This window comes from Haematobia irritans, chromosome 3 (assembly GCF_050003625.1).
Source record: "Haematobia irritans isolate KBUSLIRL chromosome 3, ASM5000362v1, whole genome shotgun sequence".
NCBI lineage: Eukaryota > Metazoa > Arthropoda > Insecta > Diptera > Muscidae > Haematobia > Haematobia irritans.
In genome coordinates this window covers 69,434,168-69,449,524 of record NC_134399.1, presented here as the reverse complement: position 1 = coordinate 69,449,524, position 15,357 = coordinate 69,434,168, and the positions used below count along the sequence as shown (strand labels likewise).

At 35.2% G+C, this 15,357-nt stretch overlaps 1 protein-coding gene across 1 annotated transcript in view; it reads left to right on the top strand.

Annotated features, from left to right (window-relative positions):
* dpr14 (defective proboscis extension response 14) overlaps window positions 1-15,357 on the top strand; it is a 206,463-nt gene that overhangs the window by 71,499 nt on the left and 119,607 nt on the right. Inside the window, exon 3 of the mRNA XM_075300973.1 lies at window positions 1,524-1,737. Coding sequence (XP_075157088.1) covers window positions 1,524-1,737 — 214 coding nt within the window. The remainder of the gene's footprint in view (window positions 1-1,523; window positions 1,738-15,357) is intronic.

Here is a 15,357-nt window from a genome sequence, read left to right as displayed (position 1 = left end):
AATTAATATAATGATACAAATTATTTAAATTTTGCCGAAAAAAATTTTTAATCCATTCTAGAAAACTTGCGAGTTTTTGAAAATATTTGATATCAAATATTCCAGACAAGCCTTATAATGCATTAAAATTCATCAAATTTATTTATTTGTCAAAATATCACATATTTTCTTAATTCACAACCAAAATACTGAATTTGCATCACACCTTAAAAAGTGATGGAAATTCAGTTCAACGGCTACTGAAATGGTGGACATCCGACCAATCCCAGCAAAAAAATTTGGAAGTTCTTCCAAAGGCACAACTTTAAAAGCAGTTCCAGAAGATGCACTCCCAATGATGTTCTTTATTTTAACTACCCAGGAATTTATTTTAATTCAATTTTTTATAACTTGGTTTGTTCATTCTTTTAATGGGTAATTTTAACTTTTTTTGTTTCAAATAGATTAAAAACAGAGTAAGAATTTATAAAATGGTACAAATCATTTAAATTTTGTCGAAAAAAACGCTAAATCCAATCTAAAAAAATTGTGAATTTTTGAAAATATTTGAGGTCAAACGTTTCCGACAAGCGTTAGAATCCATTAAAAATTATAAAAATTATTTATTTGACAAATCCAAATCCAAAAAGAAAATGTTCACCACTTTTTTGGCGACGCTTTTTTGTTGGGTTCTTAAATATTATAGATCTTTAACCTCGATTAGTTAAATCTTTAACTGGGCTATAAAGATAAAATGGATTGAAAAATATGATTGGTATATTTCCATTTATCTGCAATCTCATACAGCGTGAAAAGACAATTATGGTAATTGACCAACATATCAGGTTGGTTGACCAGAAGAGTATAATTGGTTGGTCTCCACGGCAACTAACACATCGACCCACTCTATTATATATGATTATATTCATTTGTTTTCTGTATGTCCGTGTTTCTATAGATCTTAATATCCCTGTACTTGAGTAAACATCCTTAACGAATTCGAATACATTCTCCATTCAAGAACCATTCCAACCACACCTTCTTATACTCGTTGTTGTTCTTTTTGTTTATGATTTTTTTTTTTTTTTTTTTTGAACCACAAGATTTACTTTTTATCTTCCGTTTACTAAGAAGCTTGAATGACTGGGGATAACCGAAAAAACACCGAGTGGATAAGTCTGATACACAACAGGGTATTTGTGAGGGATTGTTGGGACTAAATCACGTCTTTACCGAGAGATATTTTATATTAAGTAATTTAACAGTGTTGTTGCCTTCGTATGTGTGCGTGTAAGCTCTCCCTAGTTAATTTCATCATTTTCTTTTCACTTTTATCTCAATTTTATGAATGTGTTGTTTGTTCTTTTCTTTTCTCTTTCCATTGTGTGATTTTCGGCAAAAAAAAAAAACTCTGAAACCATTCAACGAAACTGAATTCAACCGAACCTAAACTTATACTCAAATCAACCGTACCAACCCCACGCCCATGCCCACACATCGCTACGCAACAAACGAATGAAATGAAATGAAACGCAAAAAAAAAGGTATCATGGATGCGGCGAAAAGGCGACGAACTGGCACTTATTACATTTGGCCGCCACACATATAGCGGAGATTCCAGATATTCGCTGGAGTTTGAAGAACCAAATGATTGGAAACTTTTAATCCAATACGCCAACGAACGTGACGAGGGTCCTTATGAGTGTCAAGTTTCATCACATCCGCCTTTAGTGTTGTTAGTCTACTTGACTGTAATTGGTGAGTATCACAAACTTTCACACATGCTCAAACACACACACCCGTATTTAGACCCTGTCACACTTATATTAACACTTGCAAGTTATGCTTTTCGTGACATACATACTTACACACACACACATTTGCACAAACATTTACGCTTCAATTACAATGACACAATTTTATTATACGACGACAAAAGGCCATCCAAAAAGGATGAGAAGGCCTTTTTATAGGCCCATAGGAGCCATGAAGCCCACCCACCCACATATCCGCCATAAGAAAATGCTAATTTTTTCAAGGTCGCAATTTGTGGCTTAACGAAAATGATGAAAAAATCTGTTTACAATTTCACATACTATGGCACATTATGTCTTTTATATTTAAGAACTTAAGGGATATATAAATTCACACATTATACAAAAAAAAATCGCAAAATACGAGATATCGCACCAGTCAAGTTGACATATTTATATTCATGCTTTTATAAAAGAAAGCAAATAAGATATGGCTACAGTATGGACAAATACATGGTGGCCTATATATATTTGAAAAATATGTAATTCCTATAGTTGCGAAAATTAAAATTTGACAACATATAAAGGGTGTTTTTATGAGGATTATGTTTTTTAAAATAAATCACTCGGTTGTCTGGCAGCTGTCTGCTGACAGTTTAAAGTGACGTCTCAGTATTTTTTGGCAAATCATCATCCAGAACGGCTCCATGAAATAAGTCCCCATGAAATTACTCGCCAAAATAAAAAATTAAATAAGTTCACAAAATTGCGGACTTATTTCATTATGAAATTAATCCCCTGATTATGCCCCTGGAGTCTCATTAGACATAATATGTACTGCAAAAGATCCCTACGCTTAGTCATATTTGACTTTACAGCCTGTCAGAAATGAAACCGTATTAAGAATCGCGCGAATTTTTTAATTTATGTTATTTTATTTTAATTTATTTCTGTTTCTCGTACGCCCAAAAAAACTACAAAAATTACTTGCAGTATACGTGCGTCCAATATACTACTATAACATATCTGCCAATACGGCCACTCTCGCTTTACGCGAATTAATCCTGGACTCATATTTATACCCTGCGCCACACTGTGGAACAGTGTATTATAAGTTAGTGCATATGTTTGCAACATCCAGAAGGAGACGAGAAAGACACATGGTGTCTTTGGCAAGAATGCTCAGGGTGGGCTCCTGAGTCGATATAGCCATGTCCGTCTGTCCGTGAACACATTTTTCTAATCAAAGTCTAGGTCCAGTTTTAGTCAATCGACTTCAAATTTGACACAAGTATGTGTTTTGGCTCGGAATAGAACCCAATTGATTTTGGAAGAAATCGGTTCAGATTTAGATATAGCTCCCATATATATATATATATATATATATATATATATATATATATATATATATATATATATATATATATATATATATATATATATATATATATATATATATATATATATATATATATATATATATATATATATATATATATATATATATATATATATATATATATATATATATATATATATATATAAAGGGTGATTCTTTTGAGGTTAGGATTTTCATGCATTAGTATTTGACAGATCACGTGGGATTTCAGACATGGTGTCAAAGAGAAAGATGCTCAGTATGCTTTGACATTTCATCATGAATAGACTTACGATCTGCCACAACGTCGAATTTTCAGTGAATGGGCCCTAGAAAAGTTGGCAGAAAATCCGCTTTTTTATCGACAAATTTTGTTCTGCGATGAGGCTCATTTCTGGTTGAATGGCTACGTAAATAAGCAAAATTGCCGCATTTGGAGTGAAGAGCAACCAGAAGCCGTTCAAGAACTGCCCATGCATCCCGAAAAATGCACTGTTTGGTGTGGTTTGTACGCTGGTGGAATCATTGGACCGTATTTTTTCAAAGATGCTGTTGGACGCAACGTTACGGTGAATGGCGATCGCTATCGTTCGATGCTAACAAACTTTTTGTTGCCAAAAATGGAAGAACTGAACTTGGTTGACATGTGGTTTCAACAAGATGGCGCTACATGCCACACAGCTCGCGATTCTATGGCCATTTTGAGGGAAAACTTCGGAGAACAATTCATCTCAAGAAATGGACCGGTAAGTTGGCCACCAAGATCATGCGATTTGACGCCTTTAGACTATTTTTTGTGGGGCTACGTCAAGTCTAAAGTCTACAGAAATAAGCCAGCAACTATTCCAGCTTTGGAAGACAACATTTCCGAAGAAATTCGGGCTATTCCGGCCGAAATGCTCGAAAAAGTTGCCCAAAATTGGACTTTCCGAATGGACCACCTAAGACGCAGCCGCGGTCAACATTTAAATGAAATTATCTTCAAAAAGTAAATGTCATGGACCAATCTAACGTTTCAAATAAGAACCGATGAGATTTTGCAAATTTTATGCGTTTTTTTTTTTAAAAAAAGTTATCAAGCTCTTAACAAATCACCCTTTATATATATATATATATATCCATATATATATATATATATATATATATATATATATATATATATATATATATATATATATATATATATATATATATATATATATATATATATATATATATATATATATATATATATATATATATATATATATATATATATATATATATATATATATATATATATATATATATATATATATATATATATATATATATATATATATATATATATATATATATATATATATATATATATATATATATATATATATATATATATATATATATATATATATATATATATATATATATATATATATATATATATATATATATATATATATATATATATATATATATATATATATATATATATATATATATATATATATATATATATATATATATATATATATATATATATATATATATATATATATATATGTATGTATATATATATATATATATATATATATATATATATATATATATATATATATATATATATATATATATATATATATATATATATATATATATATATATATATATATATATATATATATATATATATATATATATATATATATATATATATATATATATATATATATATATATATATATATATATATATATATATATATATATATATATATATATATATATATATATATATATATATATATATATATATATATATATATATATATATATATATATATATATATATATATATATATATATATTCGCCCGATATGGACTTATATGGCCCCAGAAGCCAGAGTTTTATGCTAAATTGCTTAAAATTTTGCACACGAAGAACAATAAGTGCTATTGTCAAGTGCGCCAAATTTTATTGAAATCGGTTCAGATTTAGATATAGCTTCCATATATATCTTTCGCCCGATATGGACTAATACGGTCCCAGAAGTCAGAGTTTTACCCCAATTTGGTTGAAATTTTGCACTAGGAGTAGTACTCGTAGTGTAGTGTAGTCAAGTGTGCCAAATTTTATTGAAATCGGTTCAGATTTAGATATAGCTCCCATATATATCGTTCACCCGATTTAAACTCATATGACCACAGTGGCCAATCTTTTACTCCGATTTAATTGAAATTTTGCACATGAAGTAGAACTAGGATTGTAGCTATGCGTGCCAAATTTGGTTGAAATCGGTTCAGATTTAGATATAGCTCCCATATATAGCTTTCGCCCGATTTACACTCATATGACCACAGAGGTTAATTTTTAACTCCGATTTAGTTGAAATTTTGCACAGGGAGTAGAATTAGCATTGTAGCTATGCGTGCCAAATTTGATTGAAATCGGTTCGGATTTAGATATAGCTCCCATATATATGTTTTTCTGATTTGGACAAAAATGGTGAAAATACCAACATTTTTCTTGTAAAATCGCCACTGCTTAGTCGAAAAGTTGTAAAAATGACTCTAATTTTCCTAAACTTCTAATACATATATATCGAGTGATAAATCATAAATAAACTTTTGCGAAGTTTCCTTAAAATTGCTTCAGATTTAAATGTTTCCAATATTTTGTTACTAACATTGTGTTCCACCGTAGTGCATTAGCCGACTTAAATTTTGAGTCTATAGATTTTGTAGAAGTCTAAAGGGTGATACGGTCAAAATTTGGTCAAGGGAAAACGCGTGTAAATCGGTGAAATCGTTTATTTAAAAAATCAAATTAAATTTTTTTTTCAAGTTCAATTAGTACAAAATTCAGGAAAAATATTCAGTTAGACTTTCGCTTTTCCAAATCCGAATTGCCGGGCCTCACGCTTGACACCTGCCATCAGATTTTGTACAGCCACCTTGTCCACCTTCTTCGCCGCAGAAAGCCAGTTTGCCTTGAACTGCTGCTCGTCCTTAGCAGTTTTTTTGGTCTTCTTTAGGTTCCGCTTGACAATAGCCCAGTATTTCTCAATTGGGCGGAGCTCTGACGTGTTGGGAGGGTTCTTGTCCTTGGGAACCACCTGCACGTTGTTGGCGGCGTACCACTCCACGGCCTTTTTACCGTAATGGCAAGATGCCAAATCCGGCCAAAACAGTACGGAACAACCGTGTTTCTTCAGGAAAGGCAGCAGACGTTTATTCGAACACTCTTTCACGTAAATTTCTTGGTTGACAGTCCCGGAAGCTATGAAAATGCTGCTTTTCAAGTCACAGGTACAGATGGATTGCCAAACCAGATATTTCTTTGCGAGCTTTGGCAGATTTATTTGCTTGAAAATATCTGCTACCTTTCCCCTTCCTTTTGCCGTATAAAACTCCTGTCCCGGAAGCTGCTTGTAGTCGGCTTTGACGTAGGTTTCGTCGTCCATTAACACGCAGTCAAACTTCGTCAGCATCGTCGTGTACAGCCTCCGGGATCGCGCTTTGGCCGTCGTATTTTGTTTATCATCGCGATTTGGAGTCACTACCTTCTTGTACGTCGATAGTCCGGCTCGTTTTTTGGCTCGATGCACGGTTGTAAACGATACACCCAGCGGTTGTAGACGATACACCCAGCGGCATCTCGGAGATAGAGGTTAGGGTTTCGCTTGAAGCTACCGGCAACTCTCTTTGTCGTCTCAGCGACTTCCGGTTTTCCATTTCCCCCCGATCCAGACTTCCTGGCTGTCGACAAACGTTCCCCAAACACTTTAATTACATTTGTAACGGTTGATTTGGCAACTTTTAGCGATTTTGACAGCTTTGCGCGCGAGTAGCTCGGATTTTCGCGATGCGCGAGCAAATTTTTGATACGCTGCTCTTTTTGCTTGGACGGCATTTGGACAAAATAGGAGGAACATTCTACACACACACACCTTCAAAATGAGGGGTGTTCAGGTTTTTTAAATGCAAAATTGAAAGAAATACGTCAAATTTATATTGACCAAATTTTGACCGTATCACCCTTTATCAAATTCTGTCCAGATCGAGTGATATTTAAATGTATGTATTTGGGACAAACCTTTATATATGGTCCCCAACACATTTGACGGATGTGATATGGTATCGGAAATTTAGATCTACAAAGTTGTGCAAGGATGTAATATAGTCGGCCCCAGCCGACTTTAGACTTTCCTTTGTATACCATTGATTTCTTTTGATAAATCACTTTTTAATCCACAACGTAGGGTAATTCACTATTTTTTTCTACACCCGTTTATAAATCGTTATTAATTTTATATCTTCACCACCTCAAGTTTTTTTAAAAAACTGAGCATACCAATAGATTTACACAAAAATTCATTAACATAACGGTTCCTGCCACTACTTTTATGAATTATTTTAAAATTTAAGAAAATGAAATAAAACCCCAAAATCCATATTGGCGAATTATTTCATTATGAAAAAATTGGGTGTTATTTCATTTGAAATAATTCCCCAAAATGAATGAAATAAAATAGCTCCCCAAGATATGAAATAACTTCCCAAAAATCGTTGTTTTTGTTCTCTGTAGAGGAAATTGGGGACATATTTCATTTTTCGTCTTGGGGAGTTGTTTCATGGGGACTTATTTCATGAAGCCCTCCAGAACAACGCTTCCCAATCGCGGAAATTTATTTTCCAACAGAGTGTTCAATTAAAAATGTTTATAGAGCACTGAGAGACCACCATATAGCCTGATACTAGAAGTGTGCACGTGAGTAATATTTTGCTCACACTAACGCACACTCACGACAGAGAAATCTTATTCACGCACACTCACGCACGATATTTTTTGGTAGGAATCACGCTCACGTACGCTCACGAAAAGAAAATTTGTACTCACGCACGAAAATCTTTTAAATGTCGTGACTCACGAAAAACCTCGTGACCCACGAATAATTTCATGAGTGATTTACCAATAGAACCTGACTGAAAACATGAGTATGGTTAAAATCGAGTTCGTTATAAAACTCTTACCACCTAGGATGTCACTAAAATTATAAATGAATTCAACTCGTAAGCATTTTATGTTCGTAAGCTGGATCATTTTCGTTTGCGTGTTTTTCCAAAATTCGTTACTCACGCACACTCACGAAGATATTATTTTCGTGACTCACGCTCACGCACGACATTTGGTTGGTTAATCACGCACACTCACGCCGTTGCCGTCAGCGAAATTATATTTAAATGTGAAATGACAAGAAATTATCTATCAAATAGATATTATTTGGCCATTTCATAATTTGGCATGGGTTTTATTTACGTTTCAAATCAGCAAGGTCTAAGAAAAAAATCCTTTATATTGAAAAAAAAAACAACAACAGGTAAGTAAGGCCAAAAGTCGGACGACTCCACTATTTCTGTAATAAAAGCTATTATGGTCCAGTATCATATTTAATAAGTCTATACCACCAAAAAAATTCTGCCGGGCTGAATTTTATATCCACCGTCATGAATTGCATATATTATGGGAATCTAAAAATCGAAAAATTTATTATTCGATTGAATGCATGAAAATCTAGAAGAGTTCAAAATCGATTATTAAACTAAAAATAATCGCAAAGTAGATTAACCCTTTGAATATCGATGTCCACTTAGGAGGACATTCGAAAATGACACCAAACTCTATTTCCCCACTTACATTACATTTATTTCTTGATGGTATATTAAAGTAGAGGCTTTCGTTTAAATAAACTATAAAAATTCTCCACACTGGTGCTCACCAGAAAATGCATTTTTATACACAATATACCAAAAATACGCAATTTTGAGACCATTTTTCTACTGTACGTCTCTAGTCAATGGACTTTCATACAAAAACTATACCCGATATTGTTTCGGAAATTTTTTTGTATTTTTTCTCACACTTCATTAGATATTATAGGCCAAATAGTGCTTATTTTCGTAAGGCTATTTGGTCACAATTCAAGAATCAGTTTTTCAAAACAAACTAATATACACAGCTCTTGAACTAATTGAGATAGGTCCTCAAAATTACATTTTTTCCTTCGCTTCGCTTGTTCGAAAACGGTTAATTACCGAATTTGGGTTTCTTCGATGAGAAGCCATTCCAAATTGAGCAGTTACATACTGCATACGAACCAAATGATCGGGTTTACCTTTTAAAGAGGTTAGCTGAAAATGTACACATTCGATTGGCCATCAGAACTAAAGAACCGCCAATGGTAATAGTGTGGGCCGACGGTCCCTCACTGCTCATATTCATCGACCGTGGCGTCAAAATGAATACCAAATATTATCGGGAATGTCCTAAAACAGCACACAAACATTTTGGCCGCAGACTATGAACAATAGCCTCCACAGTCCCCGGATCTAAATCCTTAGAACTTTTGCGCCTGGGGCTTAAACAACTATAGGTCCATTGTGATTCCTCGATCTTTCCAACTTCTTCCTTCTGTGGTGGTCTCCTTAAAAGTCGCTTAAGAAATTCCATTTGTCCGTGTTCCTTAAAATAGCTTAAAACATCCAGCCAGATGCCCTGATGAAGACAAGTATTTTCCTTATGCAACACTTCCGCAGATCGATGAGAGCCTGAAAGAAAAAGGAGCCCAGTATATTGTTTTTCTAAAGGATAATGCTGGACACTGGCACCAGCCTTCCGGGTCTAGACACCAGTTTGGCGCTAAAAAATACCACAGTATCGTTCATCTCAAAATGGCGCTTGATCGGAAATGGCAACATTCGTTCAGCGTGTGATCGCTTTGATGACCGTTTGAGAGTCATAATTCGTGTCAAAGATAACCAATTAGAACAAATCTAAAATTATAGTAAAATATGATGTAATTTTCAAAATAGTTTGCTTTTGAATAATAATAAAAATGGAAAAAATAAAAGTATTATGGTCAAATTTGGAAAAATCGAGCGATGCATATATTTGGAAGCTATATCTAAATCTGAACCGATTTGCATAATATTTTGCGGGTTTGATTAATACCACAAAAGGTTATCTTGTGCAAGATTTGAGTAAGATCAGTTAAGAAATGAGGCCTGTATGGTCAAACATAAGGTTATTAGGGGAAAATTTTTCAAAATCGGGCGATACATATATGTGGGAGCTATATCTACATCTGAACCGATTTCGATGAAATTTTGCACATACCGTTAGTACTATAGAGAACTGGATCTAGCCCACTTTGAGTAAGATCGGTTTATAAATAAGGGTTCTATGGCCAAATTTGGGAAATTTCGGGCTATACATATATATGGGAGCTATGTCTCAATCTGAACCGATTTCGATGAAATTTTGCACATATAGTAAGTGCTATAGAAGATTACATTTGGCCAACTTTGAGTAATATTGGTTGATAAATAAGAGTTTTATAGCCAAATTTAAAACAATCGGGCGGTACATATATATGGGAGCTATAGCTAAATCTGAACCGATTTTCATGAATTTTTGCACATATAGTTAGTGCTATAGAAGATACTATTTAGCCAACTTTGAGTAAGATCGGTTGATAAATAGGGGTTTTGTGGCTAAATTTGGGAAAATCGGGCGATACATATATATGAGAGCTATATCTAAATCTGAACCGATTTAGATGAACTTTTGCAGACTTGAAGGGCGATGGAAAAGATTATTTCTTGCCAAATTTGGTGACGATCCGTTTGTAAAAGAGCGCAACGTAACCCCATTTGTCGAAATCGGGCGATACATATATATGGGAGGTATAGCTAAATTTGATCCGATTTCTTCCAAATTCAATAGCGTTCGTCCTTGTGCCCTAGAAACTCCATGTACCAAATTTCATCAAAATCGGTTAATAATTGCGACCGGAATCCTGTGAACAACAAATACATGGACAGACGGGCGGTCGGACGGACGGACACCAAGCGCTAGATCGATTCAGGAGGTGAATTTACGGGGTCTAAAATCAATATTTCTGGTAGGCACATTTTTTGGCAGATCAAACTTATTATACCCTTACCACTATGTGGTTTAGGGTATAAAAACATAAGGATTTACTTTATTGCATCACATATCAGTCACCCTATAATGCCTTAAATTAAGCATCTTCAAACTTCTTCGGCTGGTCTGAACGTTCTTTGTCTTCCACATCAAAATCACCACTTCGGAAATGCATAAACCACCTTTGGCACATTGAAGACGAAAGAGGACACTCCGGATAAGCTTTGAAGAGTAATCGATGCGATTCACTTCCCACAAATTCTGTTCTGTGAGAAAGAAAGTTGACATATTGGGAGCCAAAAAGAACTATGTTGTTAACACTCCGGTCAAATGATGTGTCATCATGAGGAATGAGGTTATGACATGAATACAGTTTCAGCATTGTCTGCTGCATATAAGTCGCACTACGACATCTGTTCTCATTCCCGTATTAGTAATTTGCACTCCAATACTTTTGTCACTGCGGAACATGTAAAATGGTTGTCAGAACCATTGTTATGTATTCGATTTCGGCAAGCATGTTTATATATGGTGAGAAAATAATATATTTGCGACAAAAATACTCCATGTTGCTCGTGAAAAAGTAAAACTGTTTGAGGCAATCAAATTCCTTTTTTCCGTACAACTTCCTTTGCTCTCCCTCCCTCTCTTAAACTTTAACATATAATTAAGCCTTTGCATGACCCCAATATCAAACAGAAACACCTCTCGCATTACAAACTGATCCTAGTGGCGTGGTTGCATGTTGGGGTGGTCCATATCCTTTCATCACAGTTGCTATGGTGATGTTAATGTGTACAATCAATCATTTGGATACGAGAGTATGTTCACACACTGTTTTTCGTTTTACAGTGTCCATCGCATTACCGCACATTTCTTATCCATCACCAAGAATCCAAATACCACCAATAGCATCATCATCATCGTCGCCGTCGTCGTCTTTGTTGGCTTAAACAGCATTATCATCAACATCACCATCAGTGTCATCGCCTCATGATGGTCATCCTTGGCATCAGCATCAACGCCACCAATACCACCGTGATTGTCATTTTAAGCAGTTCCTAGCACTGATTTCTCTCACAAGATTACAATTTTCAATTTTCGTGTCAAACACTTTGTGATATGAGTTGCTTTACACTGGGTTAGCGAGAGAGAGGGAGAAACAGAGAGAAGGAAGATAATTGGAAGCCCTAAAACGAAAGGAAATAATGAAAGCTTGTTGGCCTTCATTGCCCATGAATAAAGGATTTTAGATGGATCCACCCACAGCCTATACACTCCCTCTAAAGCAAAAAATACCTCTGTGATGTTGTATTCATGGACTTGACCATCAAATATTTCATTGCATTGGATACATTGCGTGCCTCTCTAATTTCACTCTACCACCTACATCTCCCCCAGACAAAAATACCTCTGTAATATTACCCAGTGCTGTTGTATTCCACGACTTGACCGTCAAACATTTCATTCGGTTGGATACTTTGCGTTCCTTTGTAATTTCAGTGTGTGCTACATTCTTGCTTTCTTCTTTATGTCAATGCTGTTTCGATGCCATAACCACCAAGACAAATGGCTTAATGGTTGAACGGATGATATTGTGATGGACATAGACAAAACCAAAACAGGATTGCCAAACCAACTATAAAATGAGCATTTGCCGACTATGGCATGAAGGATGTCGAACGGATATTGAAGAGAAACATTTTAATATTGGATTTTGCAGAATTTTATTGGTTTCCTCCCAGCCCTCCTCCCCCAAGCAATGACTTGAACATTTCTGCTTACAACATAAACAGGCCAAAAGTGAACTAAAGAAAAGAGCAAAAAGTGTGAGGAGCAGTTATAATTCTTGGAAAAGCTACAAGACAATCTTGTGCCCAGGATTATATCTTCCGTTTAGTTCCGTTCTGTGGTTCATGATCAAAGCATTCGCATAAGTGCTGAATTGTAATTGACTTACAAGGCCACAGGTCAAAAAAGAAATTTCATTATGGGCATTATTGAAATATGTACAAAATGAAACCAAACTAAATATGGCTTATTTTTGCCATAGTAAAGTTTTCAATTCTTGAGGTTTATAATCAAAGAGGAATATAAAGGAACAACTCATCCCATATATTTTGTTGCAAAAAATTAGGCAAAATAACCAATGTGTCAATAGATCTGCTATTAAATACAGACCCTAAAATTTAAAGTTTTCAATGCTTTTATGCCCTTTGAAGGTACGGAAGAAAGGTTGTTATTATAACCCCTTAGAATGGTGATGAGGGTATAATAAGTTTGTCATTCCCTTTGTAGTACATCGCACTATATGTTTCCGACTATATGAAGTACATATATAGTCATGATCGGACGGAAATTCTAATACGATATAGCTATGTCAGTCAGTCTGTCTGTCTGTCCGTCTCTTGTAATCACACTTCAGCCTTCAATACTAGCGCTATCATCCTGAAATCTGGCACAGATTCGTTTTTTGTTTGCAGGCAGATCAAGTTCGAAGGTGGGCTATATCAGTCGAGGTTTTGATATAGTCCCCATATAAACCGATTTCCCGATTTGGGGTCTTGGGCTTATAGAAACCGCAGTTTTTATCCAATTTGCCTGAAATTGGAAACCTACAGGTATTTTTGGACCATAAAGAGGTCTGCTACAATGGTCAGTGTTTTGGTATAGCCCCCATATAAAGCGATCTCCCGATTTTATTTCTTGCGCTTATACTCGCAGAAACCGTAGTTTTTATACGATTTGCCTGAAATTCAAAATCTGTATGTATTTTGGGTTCACAATAAATAGTAATTGTAATGCCTATCGGCCTCTTGCTCGAAATTGGAAATCTGGAGGTATTTAAGGACGATAAAGAGGTGTGCCGAAAATGGTGATTACCAGTCCACTTTTTTGGTATATCCCCCATATATACGGATCTCCCGATTTTATTTCTTGGGCTTCCAGAATCCGTAATTTTGATCCTATTTGCCTGAAATTGGAAATCGAGAGATTTTTATGACCATAAATTTCAAGGGCCGATGTTGATTTTGAATAAAACACAAACTGTTTAGGAAATTATTGTAATTTTATTTTATTATGATACATTGGTATTACTCAGTTATGTATGGAACAAAATATCGGCCAAATGGGCGCCACGACCTCGGTGGCACACCTTCATCCGATGGTCCAAATTTTCGATGACGCTGAGGCATAATGGGGGTTCTATGCCGTTAATGTCATCCTTTAGCTCTTGAATTGTTGCTGGCTTATCGACGTACACCTTTTCTTTCAAATAATCCCAAAGAAAAAAGTCCAACGGTGTCAAATCACATGATCTTGGCGGCCAATTGACATCGCCATTACGTGAGATAAAACGGCCATTGAATTTGTTGCGCAAAAGAGCCATTGTTTCGTTAGCTGTGTGGCAAGTGGCACCGTCCTGCTGAAACCACATATCGTACACATCCATATCTTCCAATTCGGGCCATAAAAAGTTCGTTATCATCTCACGATAGCGAACACCATTCACAGTAACTGCCTGACCGACCTCATTTTGAAAAAAAAATACGGCCCGATGATGCCTCCAGCCCATAAACCGCACCAAACAGTAACTCTTTGTGGGTGAATTGGTTTTTCGACAATCACCTTTGGATTCTCTTTCGCCCAAATGCGGCAATTCTGTTTATTGACGAATCCACTGAGGTGAAAATGTGCCTCATCACTGAAGACGATTTTCTTCGAAAATTGATCATTCACTGTTGCCATTTCTTGGAACCATTCTGCCCATTCACGACGTTTGGAATGGTTTTAGTTCTTGAACCAATTGTACCTTATAAGCGTGTAAATGCAAGTCTTTACGCATAATGTTCATCAACGACGAGCGTGAGAGGTGCAATTGTTGGGCACGACGACGAGTTGAGGTGGACGGCTCTTCAGCCACACTATCGCGAACTGCAGCAATATTTTCTGCAGTACGAGCTGTACAAGCATGCACTGGTGTTCTCACATCTTCTACAGACCCGATTTGCTCGAATTTTTCCACGATTTTTGCGATTGTACGCACATTTCGACGATCAAATTGACCAAAAAAATCACGAAATGCACGATATGCATTTTGATTTGAAAGCCCATTTTCATAATAAATCTGGATAACTTTAACACGTTGTTGGATTGTGTATCTCTCCATGGTTCAAATTGAGTAAGTGTGAAATAGAGAAATGTCAAATAAAATTCGGAAAAAAACTTTATTTGTACCGAGTATATAGTGTATCGGTACAGGTTTTGATATAGCCCCCT